Source organism: Sorghum bicolor, chromosome 3, assembly GCF_000003195.3.
Source record: "Sorghum bicolor cultivar BTx623 chromosome 3, Sorghum_bicolor_NCBIv3, whole genome shotgun sequence".
Lineage (NCBI taxonomy): Eukaryota > Viridiplantae > Streptophyta > Magnoliopsida > Poales > Poaceae > Sorghum > Sorghum bicolor.
Window position 1 is genome coordinate 53,181,161 of NC_012872.2, and position 16,390 is coordinate 53,197,550.

Here is a 16,390-nt window from a genome sequence, read left to right on the forward strand (position 1 = left end):
TAATTATCCACTGATTGATCACTTTAGAATATTAAGAATATTCTTAACACTCCCCTGATCAATTATCTCCTTTAATTGTTCATCATAATAATTGCCATCATATATCCTTCGAAAAACCCTGTGGAAAAAAACTTAGGAATGCTTTGATATATCAAGATAAAACTCCTCAAAAACCCAATGGGAAAATAATAGGAGAAACACCGTGATAATCATTATAACAATATCTTAAAATATCATCTCAAAAAACCCCTTATGGGAAAAACTGGATGATATGACATATATAAAATGCTGATATTGCCTCGTTAAAAACTTTATATGAGAAAACTTTAAAGCAAAACTCATACAAAGAAAAGAGTGCAATATAATACAAATAAATCATTTATCAAGAGATACTCCCCCTGATTTCTGCAAGTCCCTAAGTCTTTTCATACCAATTCCTTCAACATATTTGTGAAACATAGAATATGGTAGAGACTTGGTGAACAAATCTGCTAGATTATCACATGACTTAGTCTGCAGAATCTCAATTTCCCCATTCTTTTGTAACTCATGGGGATAAAATAATTTTGGAGTAATATGCTTTGTTATGTTGCTCTTGATATACCCTGATTCCATTTGTACAACACAAGTAGCATTATCCTCAAAGATAATTGTTGGTGTATCAAGTGCACTAATTCCACATGATTTTAATATGTGGTCTACCATTCTGCGATGCCATACACACTCTCGTGATGCTTCATATAATGCTATAATTTCAGAATGGTTGGTGGAAGTAGACACTAATGTCTGCTTGGATGATTTCCAAGAAATTGTTGTTCCACCATTTAAAAATACAAAACCAGTTTGGGATTTACCATTATGGGGATCTGATAAATATCCAGCATCTGTATAACCCATATAAATTTTGATCTTGATTTTTGCTATAAAATAATCCAAGATCCCTTGTACCATTGAGATACCTAAATATGGTCTTAACTCCAACCTAATGACGCTTGGTAGGAGTGGCACTGTGTCTTGCTAATAGGTTAACTGCAAAAGCAATATCCGGCCGGGTACTATTAGCAAGATACATAAGTGCTCCGATAGCACTTAGATATGGGATTTCAGGTCCCAAAATCTTTTCACCTTCCTCCCTAGGTCTGAAAGGATCTTTCTCTATGTCTAAAGACCTTACAACCATGGGGGTTTTACATGGGTATGCTTTATCCATATTGAATTTCTCCAACATTTTCTGGATATAGGCAGCTTGGTAAATAAAAATCCCAGATAAAAAATGCTCAAGTTGTAAACCTAAGCAAAATTTGGTTTGACCCAAATCTTTCATTTCGAACTCCGCTTTCAAATGATGACGTGCTTCATTAATATCATGCTCATTGCCAATGATGTTTATATCATCAACATATACAGATATAATGCAAAAACCCTTTTGGGATTTCTTAATGAAGACACATGGACAATCATCATTATTTGTGTATCCTTTATGTATAAGGAATTCACTTAACCGATTGTACCACATTCGGCCTGATTGTTTTAAGCCATATAATGACTTCTGCAATTTAACACAAAACATGTTGCGATTTGCCTCAGAATTTGGTATACTAATTCCATCAGGAACTTTCATGTATATCTCAGAATCCAATGACCCATATAAATATGAGGTCACTACATCCATCAACTGCATAGATAGACGATTTTGCACTGCCAAGGATATTAAATATCGAAATGTTATGCCACTCATAACTGGAGAATATGTTTCATTGAAATCAACACCAGGTCTTTGGGTAAAACCTTGTGCTACAAGCCTTGCTTTATATCTCACCACTTCGTTGTTTTCATTCCGTTTCCGGACAAAAACCCATTTATATCCAACAGGATGGATACCATGAGGTGTTGGCAATACAGCCGAAAACACTTCCCTTTTTGAAAGCGAGGCTATCTCTGTTTCTAATGCATCCTTCCATTTGTTCCAGTCCGAGCGTTTCTTACACTCTACCATGGATTTTGGATCTGGATCATTTTGAAGGATTTCAGCAATTTGCTCAGAGAAATAAATGTTAACAATTGTAGCTTTACGATCATAGGACTCTCCAGTCTCTATATAATTAATGGCAATTTCATCTACCCTTGATGGATCATCATTATTTTCCAAAATGATTGATCTAGGGTTTCTTGATGTCCCAACTTTAGTGTTTATACACATAAGTGGGTCAGGTAACATATCAAATCTTTCCAAAAGATATTGATTAGTCACTAGGTGTATATCAACAGAAAGTTGATCTTCGTTTACTACTTTCTTTTGTTTCTTATCTTGCACCTTGGAATTGCCTCTCCCCCTCTTGTTTCCAAGAGGGATTACATGAGTGGTTTTATTTGGTACCTCCACTCTTTCTGGCACATTCCTTGCAGGATAGAAAGATTTAACAGCACCTTTATAGTTAGTAAACGCATCTGGCAGATTATTTGCAATATTTTGCAAATCAATAAGTCTCTGAACCTGAAATTCAGTTTCCATAGTACGTGGATCAGAGGATGAAATGCCTTCCGCATTCCAATTAATTTCTCGGCATTCATTTTGGTACATTTCTCCACCTAATGCCGGAAAATGATCCTCATTAAAAATACAATCAGCGAACCGGGCCGTAAATAGATCCCCTGTGAGAGGTTCTAAATACTTAATGATCGACGGAGATTTAAATCCCACATAGATCTCCAATTTTCTATGTGGTCCCATAGTTGTTCGCTGAGGTGGTGAGATGGGCACATAAACTGCGCACCCAAATTTACGCAAATGGGAAATATTTGGAGGATCACCACGTACTAATTGTAAAGGGGAATTATCATGATATGCAGTTGGTCGTAGTTGGATTAATTCAGCAGCATGCAGTACTGCGTGACCCCAACACGAAGTAGGCAACTTGTAATTCATCAACATTGGTCTTGCAATGAGTTTAATTCTCTTTATTAAAGATTCAGCCAAACCATTTTGAGTGTGGACATAGGGTACAGAATGCTGAACCTGAATTCCCATTGCCATACAATAATCATTAAAAGCATGGGATAAAAATTCAGCAGCATTGTCCATTCGAATTGTTTGAATTCGATGTTCAGGATAATGTGACTTCAACTGTATTAGTTGAGACATTATTTTAGCAAAGGCATGGTTTCGTGTCGATAAAAGACACACATGAGACCATCTTGTAGATGCATCTATTAATACCATGAAATACCTGAACGGTCCACATACAGGTTGAATCGGCCCACAAATATCCCCTTGAATTCTTTCAAGGAATTTTAGTGGTTCAGTCTTGATTTTAAGAGTTGAAGATCTTAAAATCAATTTCCCTGTAGCACATGCAGTGCATACAAAATCCGAAGATTGTGGGAATTTTGCTTTATGCAAATTGTGACCAAATGAATTGCCTATAATTTTTCTCATCATTCCAATTCCTGGATGACCAAGTCTATCATGCCATGTTTGGAATAAATCAACATTTTGAAAAAATATCTTGTATGCAACATGAGATATTGGTTTTATGTATGTATAGTACAATCCAGATTGGAGGGATGGAATTTTCTCACAAACTTGTTTGCCAAATCCGGTAAGTTTAGTAAAGAGAATAAATTCTTCTTTATTATCTACATGTGTTTCCACATGGAGACCATTCTTACGGATATCTTTATAGCTTAAAAGGGTACGGGTTGATTCAGGAAACAATAATGCATCCTCTATCATTAATTGTGTACCCATAGGGAGAACAATAGTGGCTCTACCTGAACCAACTATTAAAGCATCACTTCCAGCGATGGTCATAACATTTCCTTCTCTTTTCTTAAGAGTCTGGAAATATTTCATCTCCCTAAGAATAGTGTTTGTGGTTCCACTATCTACAAGACATAATTCCTCCATTGGATTGACATAGGAAGACATCTATAGTAAAATAAGAATAAAATTTAAATTCTTATGAGACATATAGAAATACATACACAACTTAATTTATTACAATACCAACATAAGAGTATGACATTACAATACATATAGGTCACAATACTCATCTCACAAACAAGTTTGCACAACTCAAGTCACATAGAGTTTGTACAACTTAATTTATTACAACACACTTGCATCTCTAATAAAATAATTAGATAGATATCAACTATGGATCGAGACTTTAATTGAAATCTCCAAACATGTCATTGGAAGTGAACTCCATGATCATGTCATCCCTTCCTGGAAGGTTCTCAACTTGGTGAGCATTGTTGTTCTTTGCTTCCACAATAGCCTTGCTTGAACAACCCACTTCCTTTGTGGCTTCAGAAGCAAGATTGAAGTGTGCTTCAATTCCTGGTTCTTTTGCTTTGCCTTGCTTTGCTTCCTTTAAGGACTTTTGGTAAAGTGCAACCAAGTGCTTAGGAGTACGGCAATCCTTAGCAAAATGAGAGTAAGTCCCACACCTATGACATTTATTGTCATTCTTGGACTTGCCCTCACCTTTTTGCTTATTTTTATCATTTGGCTTTTGCTTTTTGTTGAATTTTCGCTTCTCGGGCTTGTTCTTAGGACCTCCAGAAGTAGATCCTTTGAACTTTTTATTCTTAACATTATTCTGAACATTATGGACCTCAGGCAGAGGTGTTGCCCCAACTGGGCGCTTATGGTGATTCTTCATAAGAAGCTCATCATGTTTCTCAGCCTGGGTTAATGTATGAATAAGTTGAGAATAAACAGTGTAATTACTAGCCCGATACTGCTGTTGTAAGATTTGGTCAGCGGGTAGCATGGTAGATAGAGTTTTGTCTATCTTATCAGCATCCGTTGGCTCTTTCTCACAAAATTTCAATTTAGAGCAAATCTTATGAACAACATGATTGTAATCAGCAACAGACTTAAAGTCCTGCAGACGTAAATGATTCCATTCATGATTAGCCTCAGGCCATATGAGTTCCTTTTGCTGATCATAACGCTCTTTAAGAGCAAGCCATAATGTGCGAGGATTTTCCTCCATAAGGTACTCTTGTTTGAGATCCTTATGAATATAGAACCTTAACTTCTTTTGCTCATCTAGCACTACCCCTTCAATAGGTTCATTTATGTGTGCCAAAAGTCCACGGGATGCAAAGTTAATTTTGATATCCGATGCCCAAGTAGGATAATTGTGACCATCTAAAGCAAGTTCATCGAACTCTTTAGCCATGGCCATAGCCTACAAAGTAATACCATTTGATTTAATAAATTTACTCAAAGTAAATTACAATCATGATGGTAAGCAAAATGTTGTAATAAAATGCAAATTAATTTAACTAGCATAGCTCATCTTGATTTAAGATATCAATAGGTAGACAAAGATCAAATAATATTCAGGGCAACTCTCAAAAATTTGTATATATATGGTTAGATAATCTCAAATGTCATAAGACATAGAGTAGATCTTAATAGTAGGCAAATAATTTGTTGTCTTAGCACGGTCTCTGGGCCGAATAATCCAAATATTGAATTAAACGCAGCCAATGCTAAGAACTCTACTACACCATATATAAATAAATTAATGATTAAAACATGGTAATCACTGCAATAGTGTAAGCCATAAATGATCTTGGTCTAATCCTTTATTTTGGGATATATATTCAGTAGGTAATCATCTAGTCAAAAGGACTTGATGTAGACCTTTGAAAATGTGTGAATAAACTCACTGTCTTAGGCACTGTCTTTAGATTAAATAATCAATAGAAAATTTGAATCATAGCCAATGCCTTGAATATTTAAAAATATTCACCCCAAAATAAATACTTAAGCTATGCATAAATTAATTGCTGCAATTCATCAGAAATAAACTAATGAATAAGATAACAGAGAGATAAGATATGAGATACAATTATTGTAATGACACAACAAGTATGAGAGTGATCATGGAATAACACAAACATACTAGCATTCTATATTAGAATCCGAATTGGCATAAGTACAATGTAAACAAACACATTTGTACAAATATATAAAACAGCAGAGGTCTAATTAAACTGAAATATAGACACTAATACTGATGATCAGCAGCAACTAAACATAATCTAACACAAGGATTAAGTACTAGACTGCTGGAAATTTAAAAACAACAAATAAACATAAAAGATAACTTGGCTTCAAGCCCAGACATGCAGCACAGCAGCATCAGCCAGTGGTAGGGAGGCCCAGCCCGCGGCGGCTTCCTGGCCCAGCCTCAGCCGGCGGTGGGGAGCAGGCCGCAACCTGGGCATGGGCTGCCGAAGTGGCCTAGGTGCGCCACTCCCCCCCCCCCTCTCGCGCCCTGGCCTGTATAACAGGTGGGCAGTTAGGGTTGAAACCCTAACTGCCACCACTCAGCCAGCCACGGCCAGGCAGAGCGCCGCTGCCGCCGGGCGCCGCCGGGTGCTGCCGTCGCCGTCCACGCCAGATGTCGCCGCCGCCCACCTGCTGCAGCGAGGTCGCGAGCGCCGGCTGCCGCGAGGGCGCGAACGCCGGCTGCCGCGAGCGCCGCCGTCGCCGAGTGCAGCCGCCGCCGCCGTTGCCTCCTCCAACTCCTCTCTGTCGCCGGTGAAGAGGTACCGGCGCAGATCGAGGGAAGGTCGAGCCCCTCGGCCTAGGCTTGGTCCCAAGGACTAGCCGGCGGCCGGTGGCTCCCTTCCCCTCTCTGTTGGCGGCTCAAGCAGAGGGAGGGGCGCGCCCCTCCGCGGAGGAAGAAGCGCCGCCGCCGCCGCTCATGCCTGGGCTAGCGTGGCCGTTCTCCAATGCACGCACGCGGCCGTTCGCGCGAGGGCTAGCCTGCGCGCGTGCGGACTCGCCGTGCGGCACGGAGATCCAGGTTCGGCAGAGCGTCGGGCTCACCACCTGGTCGGCGACGTTGACAGCCGGAGGTGTCGTTGGTTGCGGTGGTGGTGGGGCCTGCAGTGCCGGATCGACGACGTCGCCGGCATCCCTGGAGAAGAGGCGGAGCGGAGGTGCGGCCCGGCGCGCTGCGATGGTCGCGAGCGGCCGAGGAGTTGCCAATCCGTTCGGCAAGGTTCCGTTCGCCAACGGGGAACCGGCTGCAGTAGCCGCCTCGTTCGCGGAAGGAGCCGCAGCCGAAGACGAAGGCGCTGCCATGGTGTCGGTGAAGCCAGGCGGTGCGGCCGAAGACGATAGACCGGCCTCTGGGTTCATGGCGGCTAGCGCCACTGGCACCCAGGAGGACGGTCCCGGCGCCGTGCCCTGGAACGGGCACCAGGGGAGGTGCTGGACGGACGCCTCCTCCTGTCCAGGACTCCAGTTCGCCGGCAAACCCATCACTGGGTCAACCGGTGCCACTGGAGCGGAAGCACGACGCCCGCGTCGACGACGACGACGTCCGGCCTCCACCGGAGCACCAGCGCCGCGGCTCTCTCCGAGGAGATTCCGCAGTGCGTTGAGGAGGGAGTCCCGGATGTGTTCGTTGTCGAACGGCACCCCGATGCGGCAGGCGCGGTAGTAGATCATGAAGACGAGGCGAAGAACGAGTTGTGCAGACGGTACGTACGGCCGTGGAGGCATTGTACCTTGTTTCGCTTTCCAACTCCGGTGATCGCCGGAAACACGAAGGGCTCCGGCGCCTGGTGAACTGCTCCCGGCCTTCTCTTCTCAGTGTAGAGCGCTGATAACGTGTTGTGGTATGTAATAGGAACAATAGAAAGTAAAGTGAACAGTAGTCCTTTATTGATGAAGAGTGAAAGTATTTATACATGTCCTCGATGGGGCAGTTTCCAGGGGATACGGGAGCCCCGCTCCCACGACGTCCGCTCCCACGATCAGGAGAGCGGGAACGTGAAAGAAAACCGTCATTAGCAGTTGCTAATTATCTACTAATTGATCACTTTAGAATATTAAGAATATTCTTAACATTTACCACTTAGTATAAATTACTGTACTAGTCAATAGATTCACGGGCTAGCACGCTTTTATGTATACAGTACATTACTGGGTCGTGCAGCGTCCCCTCCCGTGTGGTGCAATGCAACAGTGATTCTACCGCATCACTATTCACTGCAAGAAAAGAAATGGGGACCCGTAGCCGTAGGCTACCTTTGTGTGATGGGATTTGATCCCACCCTCACTTACCTAAAGTACCCGCTCTAACTAACTCTACTCTGCTGATTGTCACGAAAATGCCCGGGCCCACTCGACGAGATCCGTCCAAAGTCGTCAGCGATGGTGGATGGCTACCTAGTGTCGGGGAACACCTGATCGCCGATGTCAAAGCTCGCTCGCTTTCCCTTTCCTTTCCTTTCCTTTCCTCTCCTCTGCAAAAGAGAGAGAGGGCACCAACCGAAAGAAAAGCTCGCGACAGGCGCCACTCCGGTCGCCGCCGCGAGACCCACCGGCTGTCCTGCTGCCCCCCCCGCGGCGCTGCTGCCGACAGCCCCTCGCCCGCCGGACGCACGGGCGGATTCCTCCATTCAGTCCCATCCGTCGCCCGCCCCGGACAGCGACGACGGAACCGCCCGCAAACCCCACCCAGCACCCAAAAGGAGCAACAAGAGCAAGTCTTATCTACAAGCACACAGCGTGACAGTGGCACAAGAAACAGCAGCAGACTCTGATTATTAGTAGTAGATTAGAAATTGAATCGCTTGCATTGCATTAGTTTTGTTTCCAATCCATCACACGTGGCAGCGAGGCTGCATGCATGCGAGCGAAACAAATCGATCGCCACATACCCGGGGGGGGGTGGGGGGGGGAATATACAAACCATGCCTTCCTTCCTACTTCTAGGACCAAAAGCCAAAACCAAAAGGAGCAGCAATGACAGACATTACAGAGATGCACTTGCACTGCGGCTAATGATGCTACTAAGTAGACACTGTCATCCATCCGTCCCAAAAGAACAAATTGACAGGCTCAACTGATCTGAGGCTAGAGCTAAGACAACGTCCCAATCTTCTTTGTTAGATTATTATACTAGATAGAAGATGCCTACTACTTTGGGCCGGCCGTCGGTCTGAATCTGGTTAGGGTGGGTAGGCCAGCCGACGTCCTCATGATCAGGAGGAGGCGATCCCGGGCTCCAGCTCCGGGGCGAACCCATGCGCGGCCGTGGCGGCCACAGCAGCCGGCATCTGATCCTCCCACACCAAACCGACCTCGTACTCCGGAACATACTCCTGCGAGAATCACACGTGAGTGAGAAACCGTCAATCAAATGGTTCGATCGGTCAGTCAACATAGGCATCCCCTACTTGGGAGAGCAATCGCTTAGGAATCGGAATCGGAATCTCAGGTTTAAGTTTCCACACCTCAAGCTTCAGAACAAGCTCCTTCGCCGTGGGAGCTGAGATGATGATGCGCCGAGCGTCCTCCTTGATGAATCCTTCGTTCACAGCCATGTCGATGAAGGACAGCAACGGGTCGTAGAATCCATCCACGTTCAGAAGCCCAACCTGCAGGTGAATATTTACACTCGGTTAGACACACACAATTTTCCCTGAGATAGATGGTTATTGGTTATAGTAGTCTTGCATAGAGAAAATGAGCTAACGTGTGTAGAATAAAATAGACAGATTAGCAGGTTATCAAATTCCAAGCTATTGCTGATTGCAGCCTATTCCACGCTGATAGGATTCGCGTGGGGCCAAGCCAATGATCCCGATTAATATAATACTGCAGCGTTTTAAAAATTCAGTGGGGCCATCAGGCTCCAATAATAGTAAAACAGCTGACTAAGCAAAGTAGATAACAATGGGTCATCGATTGTTCAAATCTTTCATCTATCTATCATTTGTGGCTCACCAATGCGCAGCAATTGTTTAGAGAGGTTGCCAACTGCACATTCCCTTTGAAATGAGAAGTTTGACCAGTACAAGATCCACCAGAATCACTCTGTCAGTTTCGTCAAAGTATTCATGAGGTATTAAGTGGACAAAAGCGTATAAACAACGGAGAGCGCGGATCGCATGCTCCCCCAACTAAGTTCCAATTAAAACACCTGCGGGCGACTGGGTGTTAAGCGAACTAAACTAGACTAATAATGCAATGGTTTGCCTCTGGACATCCAAAACCCCAGCTATCACATGGGCACAGCGTGCGCCACGGAAGCCATGATCAAGGCAAGATGTTTGCGAAAAAAGATCGCAGTATCTCTAATCTAACGACTTTGTGATAAACTAGTGGATTATTACAGAATTGCTAGGACAAACAGAATTCTGCGCTGCACATGATGCTTAATTATTGGGAGAAAGTATTGGGTTTGGATCCAACAAGGTATCGGGATCAGTTCTTACTGGCTTCTTATGGATTCCTAGTTGCGCCCAGGTGATGACCTCAAGTAGCTCTTCCAGAGTTCCGTAGCCACCTGTAATGTAACGCCAATAGAGCGTGTCAAATTTGGAATCCTATGACCATCAACCAAATCCGCAAGAAAACTGTTGTGTACCAGTTCTGTACTGAATAAAAAACCATACCAGGTAATGCTATGAAGGCATCAGCAAACCGAGCCATCTCGGCCTTCCTCTCATGCATGCCAGAGACCGCCCTTACTTCCCCAACAGGTTCCCCAGTTACCTGCAGAAGAAGAAATCAAGAATCTAAGCACCAATCTTACGCGCTTTCAAAGATGGATACTTAAAAATGCTCTACTGAAATTAGAAATGCAGTACCACATGATATCATCCTTCGTATCATATACTATTACAAAATAAAACTGCCTAGTTGCACATAAAAGCACTAGTCAAGGGCACCGACCAGGACCAAATCTACTTTCAGCATAAGAAAGTACAAGTGCATTGCAGCAAGTAAAAAGAACAAGACAACCACATAACATGCGATGCAGTAAAAACTTGACAACAAGCAAGATCAGTACAGTAGCAGTCCGGTAAAACCATAAAGCCTGAATGAATACCTATTGAAGTACAGCACACGATGTTTTTAGGTTCAGGAGCATTAGATTCATGTGATCGATATAAATGCATCATGCCTCCCTACACAAAGGGTCCCCTTGTTATTTATTGGTGCTTGATGTCTACTATTGGTTCACTCAGATGAGAGCCGTGCTACCACAGGCATCACGAAAGCAGCCAGACATGCATTCCAAAGACAGCAGCAATGCACAGCAGCAGTAATCAAAATGCATGCAAAGTCTCCAGGACGTCGAAGAGGCTCACCTCTCTGGGCATCAAGGATTTTGGGATGACCCTGCAGTCAAGAAAAGAGAGGAAACAGAAAGGCACGTCAGTTTATTTGTAGCATGAAGCAGTCGAGCAGGTAGAAAGCACCAGGCCATGGTCTTTCCCGTTGCAGCAAACTGGGAAGCCAGGGCTAGTTCAGGCTAGGCACACCACAGCAAGAGACTCAGGCCCGGCCCCCCCTCTAGAGAGAAGCAGACTATAGCACAATTATTAAGGCAAACCAGAGAAGAGACGAGAGCACTAATGTTGCAACTTGCAATTCAAGACACATTTGGAGCATGCAGCAGAGTGGCCTTTTGGAAAACCAGGCCAAAAGGCACTTAAGCCCAACCCAGTTGCATTCAAAGTGGCTCCTGCTGAGCTGAAATGATGCAGCAAGAGACTCACGTCTCAACGGCATACCCAGGGGGCAGAGCCATGGCTGTGGCAATCAAAAGCTACCATTTTGGTGCAACCAACGCACAGGAAGCATGCACTCACAGGAGCAGGACTATGAGCGCTTCTCATCAAGGAGAGCGAGGACAGCAGCACAACTTGTCTAGTCTAGAGAGTAGAGATAGAGAGGGAAGGAAGGAAAGGGGGTTAGGATAGGATGCTCACCCAATCACATGGCGACCTCCATCATGAACGGCATGAGAGACCAGCCCCATGAGGCCGATGGAACCTCCCCCGTAGACCAGGTCTATGCCCCTCTCCACCTGGCACCAGGAAAAAAAATCGAGCAAATTCATTCACTCATCGTCAATAGCGACACCACCATGTAGAAATGCAGAAAAAAAAAACAAAAACTATAATTTTGCTACAGAAATAGGGATTTTGGTGCGCCAAGGAAGCAAGCAAAGATTGTTCATCCGCGGAGGCAAATGAGGTCACCGCGCGCGGCAGCCCAGCACCATCCATTATGGTCTGTGACAAGGACGGCCGTTCAACTACGAGACCACCGCCCAAAACAGCAAAGACTCGCGGCGCCTTTCGGCTCCCCCGATGGCGAGCAGCCGAGCAAAGGTTCGCCGCGTCCCAGCCGTGCGCCGCGCAGAGCGTGAGCGGGTGCAGGGCATGATCACCCAAGGACGGGACGCGCGGCGTGCGCCACGGCCGCAGCTGTGTCGCCGCCGCAGGCAGGAAGCAGCAGCAGCACACGCAACCGGCGCCCGGCCGCAGAGCCGCAATCGAGTGGAGGAGCGAGGCAAACAAGATGGCAGCAGCAGCAGCAGCAGCAGCAAGGCGCGGGATTTTGATCTGGGACCAGACACCAGACCGGGCAGCGGTGATTCGCCCAAACGAAAAGATTGGATTTTTGTGACCGTAAAGGCGGGATTTTTTTTGAGGCGAGGGAGGAGAGGGTGGAGGGGCCGCGTGGCGGTGACGGACGTACCAGCTCGTTGCCGAGCTCGACGGCGGCGTCCTGGTAGCTGGGCTTGCGGCCCTTGGCGCTGCCGCAGTAGACGCAGATGCGCTGGAACCGGGACCGCCTCTCGCCGCCGTTCATCCCGGCCTGCGCGGCCGCCGCCGCGACGACCCCGGTCACTCCGCCGCTCTTCGCGGCCACAGCGGCGTCCATTTCCATCGCCGCCTTGGTGCTGCTGGGGGTTAGCCGCCGATCGATGTGCTTGTGCTAGTCTTCCGACGAGGTGGTGGTGGCGCCGCGGAAGGGAGGAGGCCGCGAGGTTCTTTTGGGTAGGTGGGCGCGTGGGTGTAGCGGGAGAGAGGGAGGGAGGGAGGGTAGGCAGCTGTACACGGGAAATTGCGAGTGCTCCGACGACTGGGATTGCGATGCTGGCTGCTGCTGCTGCTGCCGCCTCGGCCTGAGCTTTGAGCCGGATGGCGTGGGAGAGCGCGTCAATTTATAGTGAAGCTGAACGGGACGGGAGGGGCCTCCTCCTGGCCTGGGTTGGTATAGGGGCTTTCTCGCCTTTTGTTTTCTACCCTTTCTTCTTTTCCTTCCTGAGAGAGAGGACCCGCTGCTGAAATCCGTGCATGTTTTTCTCTGTCAATTTACTCTTTTCTTTTGAGGAGATCCTCCTGTCTTTATTTTTATTTACGTGCGTGGAAAGTGAAAATTTTGGTCTTGGTCAAGTTTGGAGCTTTGTTGGTCGAGCTGATTGTGTATCAACTTTAATTTTCGGCGCATGCTAGTCTGTTTGAAATGACTATTCAGAATAGTGAGAATTACTTAGGCCTTGTTTAGTTCCGAAAAGTGAAAACTTATCGGAACTGTAGCACTTTCGTTTGTTTGTGACAAATATTATCCAATCATGGACTAACTAGGATTAAAAGATTCGTCTCGTGATTTACAGCTAAACTGTGTAATTAGTTTTTATTTTCGTCTATATTTAATGTTTCATGCATGTGCCACAAGATTCGATGTGACGGGGAATCTTGAAAACTTTTTGGTTTTCAGGGTGAACTAAACAAGGCCTTAGTATTTAAAGGTGTGTTTGGTTTCTTTGCTCGGTACTTTGTCAGTCTTACCGAGTGAGGATTTTGAGCGAGGCTCATATATGTGTGTTAGGTTTTCTTGTCTTCCAAAATTTGTGGGAGTGAGTTTTTGCTTGCTCATGTGAAGAACAAAACGACTCAACTGGTTACACGAGTTTCTCATTGTTTCGTGCTATCCCGGTGACAAGCGGAACCAAACACATCTTAAGGGTCTGTTTCTATTTGGATGCATCAGTTAAACTTTATGTAGCAAATTTAGCTGGGGTAAACATTCAAGCAGCACAACTAAAAGACTAGTTAAAGTTTAGTTAGGTTCAACTATTTTAATCCAACTAAAATTTAGTTGAATCAATTAGCTGGAACATCTAAACAACCCAACTGAAGTTTAGCTAGGGAACTTTTAGCTTACTAAATTTTTATTTTGAAATTTTAGTTAGATATAAACTTTAGTAGGGTCTATCTCTACAACTAAAAATTATAAAAATGACCCATCTACAACACCCATAGTGAAGCCACAGCTTCCGTAAGAAACATCATAGAACATCACATATATATTACGTAAACATGACATAACACAATATAGAACACTAAATATATACTACATAAATATCACATATATATATAGAAAATAAAAATAAAAAATAAAATTACTAAGAAAAAAATATAAAAACAAACATAATTAACAAATGATAAAAAGTGCGTAGAGCAAATAAAATTAATGAATAATTTAAATAAAGATAAATTTAAGATTAAAAGGAAATAAAATATAAAATAAGAATGAAGAAACATAGAAAATCTGAAAAGAAAAAAGAAAAACAAATAGAAGCAAGGAAGAACAATAAAAATAAAACCAAAACAAAAAAAATAAAAAGGTAAAATTAAAACAAGAAAAGAATAAGGAAAGGACAGAAAATAAAATAAAATCGAAAAACAAAAATTAAAAAAATGAAAAAAAAAGAATATAGACAGAAAAAATAAAATAACAATGAAGAAACATAAAGTATGTGGATTTTAAAATCCGTAACAACGTACGGGCATTAACCTAGTCCAAACATATATCTTAAGTTTTGTTCTAAACTATAAAGACTTCATGGGAGCTCCTAACCACTTATAGTGCTACCTCCTCAATTTTTTATTTTGCCCTGACCTAAATCATTTTAAATTGTGATAATGAATAAAAGTACATTTAGGTTCATCCAGAGTAATATTTTTTCGAGGGTACCTATGTGGTATGCTATCATAAATATTGAAACTCTTCCTATAGACATGCCAAGTTTGAGATAATTTGACTTAAAACAAAACTAGAATTGTATTCTTTTAGGAACAAAGGCCCAATAATCAACCACAAAATTAGGCTAGCCATGAGATCATAGGTGTTTAATAATAAGAAACATGATGGAATTTTCTTTTCTCCTTATTTTGTCCTAAGATTCATCGAAATCGAATATCAAGAGTCGTCGTCTTAGAGGAGTGAAGCTAGGTAAGATGTCGCATGTATGTAGATACACCTAAAAATTATAGAACGCGGTTTCTTTGCCCCTAAGGGTTTCTCTTCTGCTGGACACGAATCTTAGTGCGAACTGTAGTCCACATTGCGAGGGCATGTGCCCTTAGGGGCAAATTTTACTTTACCAAGATTATTATTTTCTCTTCTAAGGGGGTGTTTGGTTGAGGGTGTTAAAGTTTAACATGTATTGTAGCATTTTCGTTTTATTTGGAAATTAGTATCCAATCATGGACTAATTAGGCTCTAAAGATTCATCTCACAAATTACTCTTTATCTGTGTTTTTAGTTTCGTAAATAGTCTACATTTAGTACTCTATGCATGTGTCGAAACATTCAATGTGACGGACGATAAATTTTACTGAGAGCAATATCCCGTGTGATGCTATGTCAACGCCATGTAAAACTTATCATGCCTCTAAGCATAAATTTTAGGTTTTCTGAATTGAGCATATCTGTATTTGTGTAAAGTGTAACTCTTCTTTGGAGTGCCTCCTGTGTTTACGTGTTTGTAACGTAAAGTTGGTCTTTTGATCATGTTTGGGAACTGCAGAAACATGTGTGATTATGAATACTCTTAATTTTTTTCCCAAAGTGCTAATTTGCTTGGAGTATAGTACCATTCCCTTCGTCCACAAACAAGTGCATGTCTCGTTTTCCAAGAAGTCAATTTTTTAATTTGACCAAATATAGAATATACTAATATTTATCATATGTAATATGTATCATTAGATTGAGCATGAAATATATTTTCATAATATACTTATTTATATATATACAAATATTAATATTATTTGACATATTTTTAAGTCAAACTTAAAAGTTTGATTTCTTAAAAAACGAGATGTGCATTTATTTGTGGACGAAAAGAATATATCTCAGCAACCGAATCAACCTACAACTTTAATATGCATATATTTCGTCACTATGGTGCAAATTTAAGGATGCGTTTGGTATAGATAGCTCGAGCTTCAGCTTCTTGTAACAAACAACAGTGTTTACAACTATAGCGAGGAGCTACTCCGAGTCACAAGCTAAGGTGTCAAATAAACTAATAATGCTATAATTTTGAGCTCTACCATGCTACTACAGATGAGGAGCTATAGAGCCGAATGAATCTATACTATCAGACGTGTCCCGAATGCATTCCAACGGATCAGTCGAACCGTAAATTTGCCCACAAAACTGAAAATAAAACCAGCTGCTAGCTAGGTTTCACCGATTCGTGTGCGCTGTTTGGGTCTCCTCCATTTTCATTTTTCGAAAAAGAAAGGAAATGCAAGA

At 43.2% G+C, this 16,390-nt stretch overlaps 2 protein-coding genes across 2 annotated transcripts; both read right to left on the minus strand.

Annotated features, from left to right (window-relative positions):
• Window positions 5,908-8,613, minus strand: LOC110433929 (forkhead box protein C1-like). The gene is made up of 2 exons (XM_021457075.1): window positions 7,726-8,613; window positions 5,908-7,637 (listed from the first exon to the last, which is right to left on the minus strand). Exon 2 carries the CDS (start codon window positions 7,535-7,537, stop codon window positions 6,674-6,676), a length of 864 nt encoding a protein of 287 aa, XP_021312750.1. The 5' UTR covers window positions 7,538-7,637; window positions 7,726-8,613; the 3' UTR covers window positions 5,908-6,673.
• LOC8082460 (cytokinin riboside 5'-monophosphate phosphoribohydrolase LOG) lies at window positions 8,726-12,987 on the minus strand. The gene is made up of 7 exons (XM_002458025.2): window positions 12,539-12,987; window positions 11,764-11,861; window positions 11,140-11,170; window positions 10,441-10,540; window positions 10,261-10,331; window positions 9,277-9,420; window positions 8,726-9,144 (listed from the first exon to the last, which is right to left on the minus strand). Exons 1-7 carry the CDS (start codon window positions 12,728-12,730, stop codon window positions 9,025-9,027), a joined length of 756 nt encoding a protein of 251 aa, XP_002458070.1. The 5' UTR covers window positions 12,731-12,987; the 3' UTR covers window positions 8,726-9,024.

What these genes read in the sequence shown, in the direction of transcription:
- LOC110433929 (XM_021457075.1), bottom strand. Translation starts at nt 7,537, where the DNA reads ATGCCTCCACGGCCGTACGTACCGTCTGCACAACTCGTTCTTCGCCTC.
- LOC8082460 (XM_002458025.2), bottom strand. Translation starts at nt 12,730, where the DNA reads ATGGAAATGGACGCCGCTGTGGCCGCGAAGAGCGGCGGAGTGACCGGG. An exon ending in TAGGAATCCATAAGAAGCCA is followed by an intron (nt 9,421 to 10,260) that starts GTAAGAACTGAT and finishes ATTCACCTGCAG; the next exon opens with GTTGGGCTTCTGAACGTGGA. An exon ending in AGCTTGTTCTGAAGCTTGAG is followed by an intron (nt 9,145 to 9,276) that starts GTGTGGAAACTT and finishes TGATTCTCGCAG; the next exon opens with GAGTATGTTCCGGAGTACGA.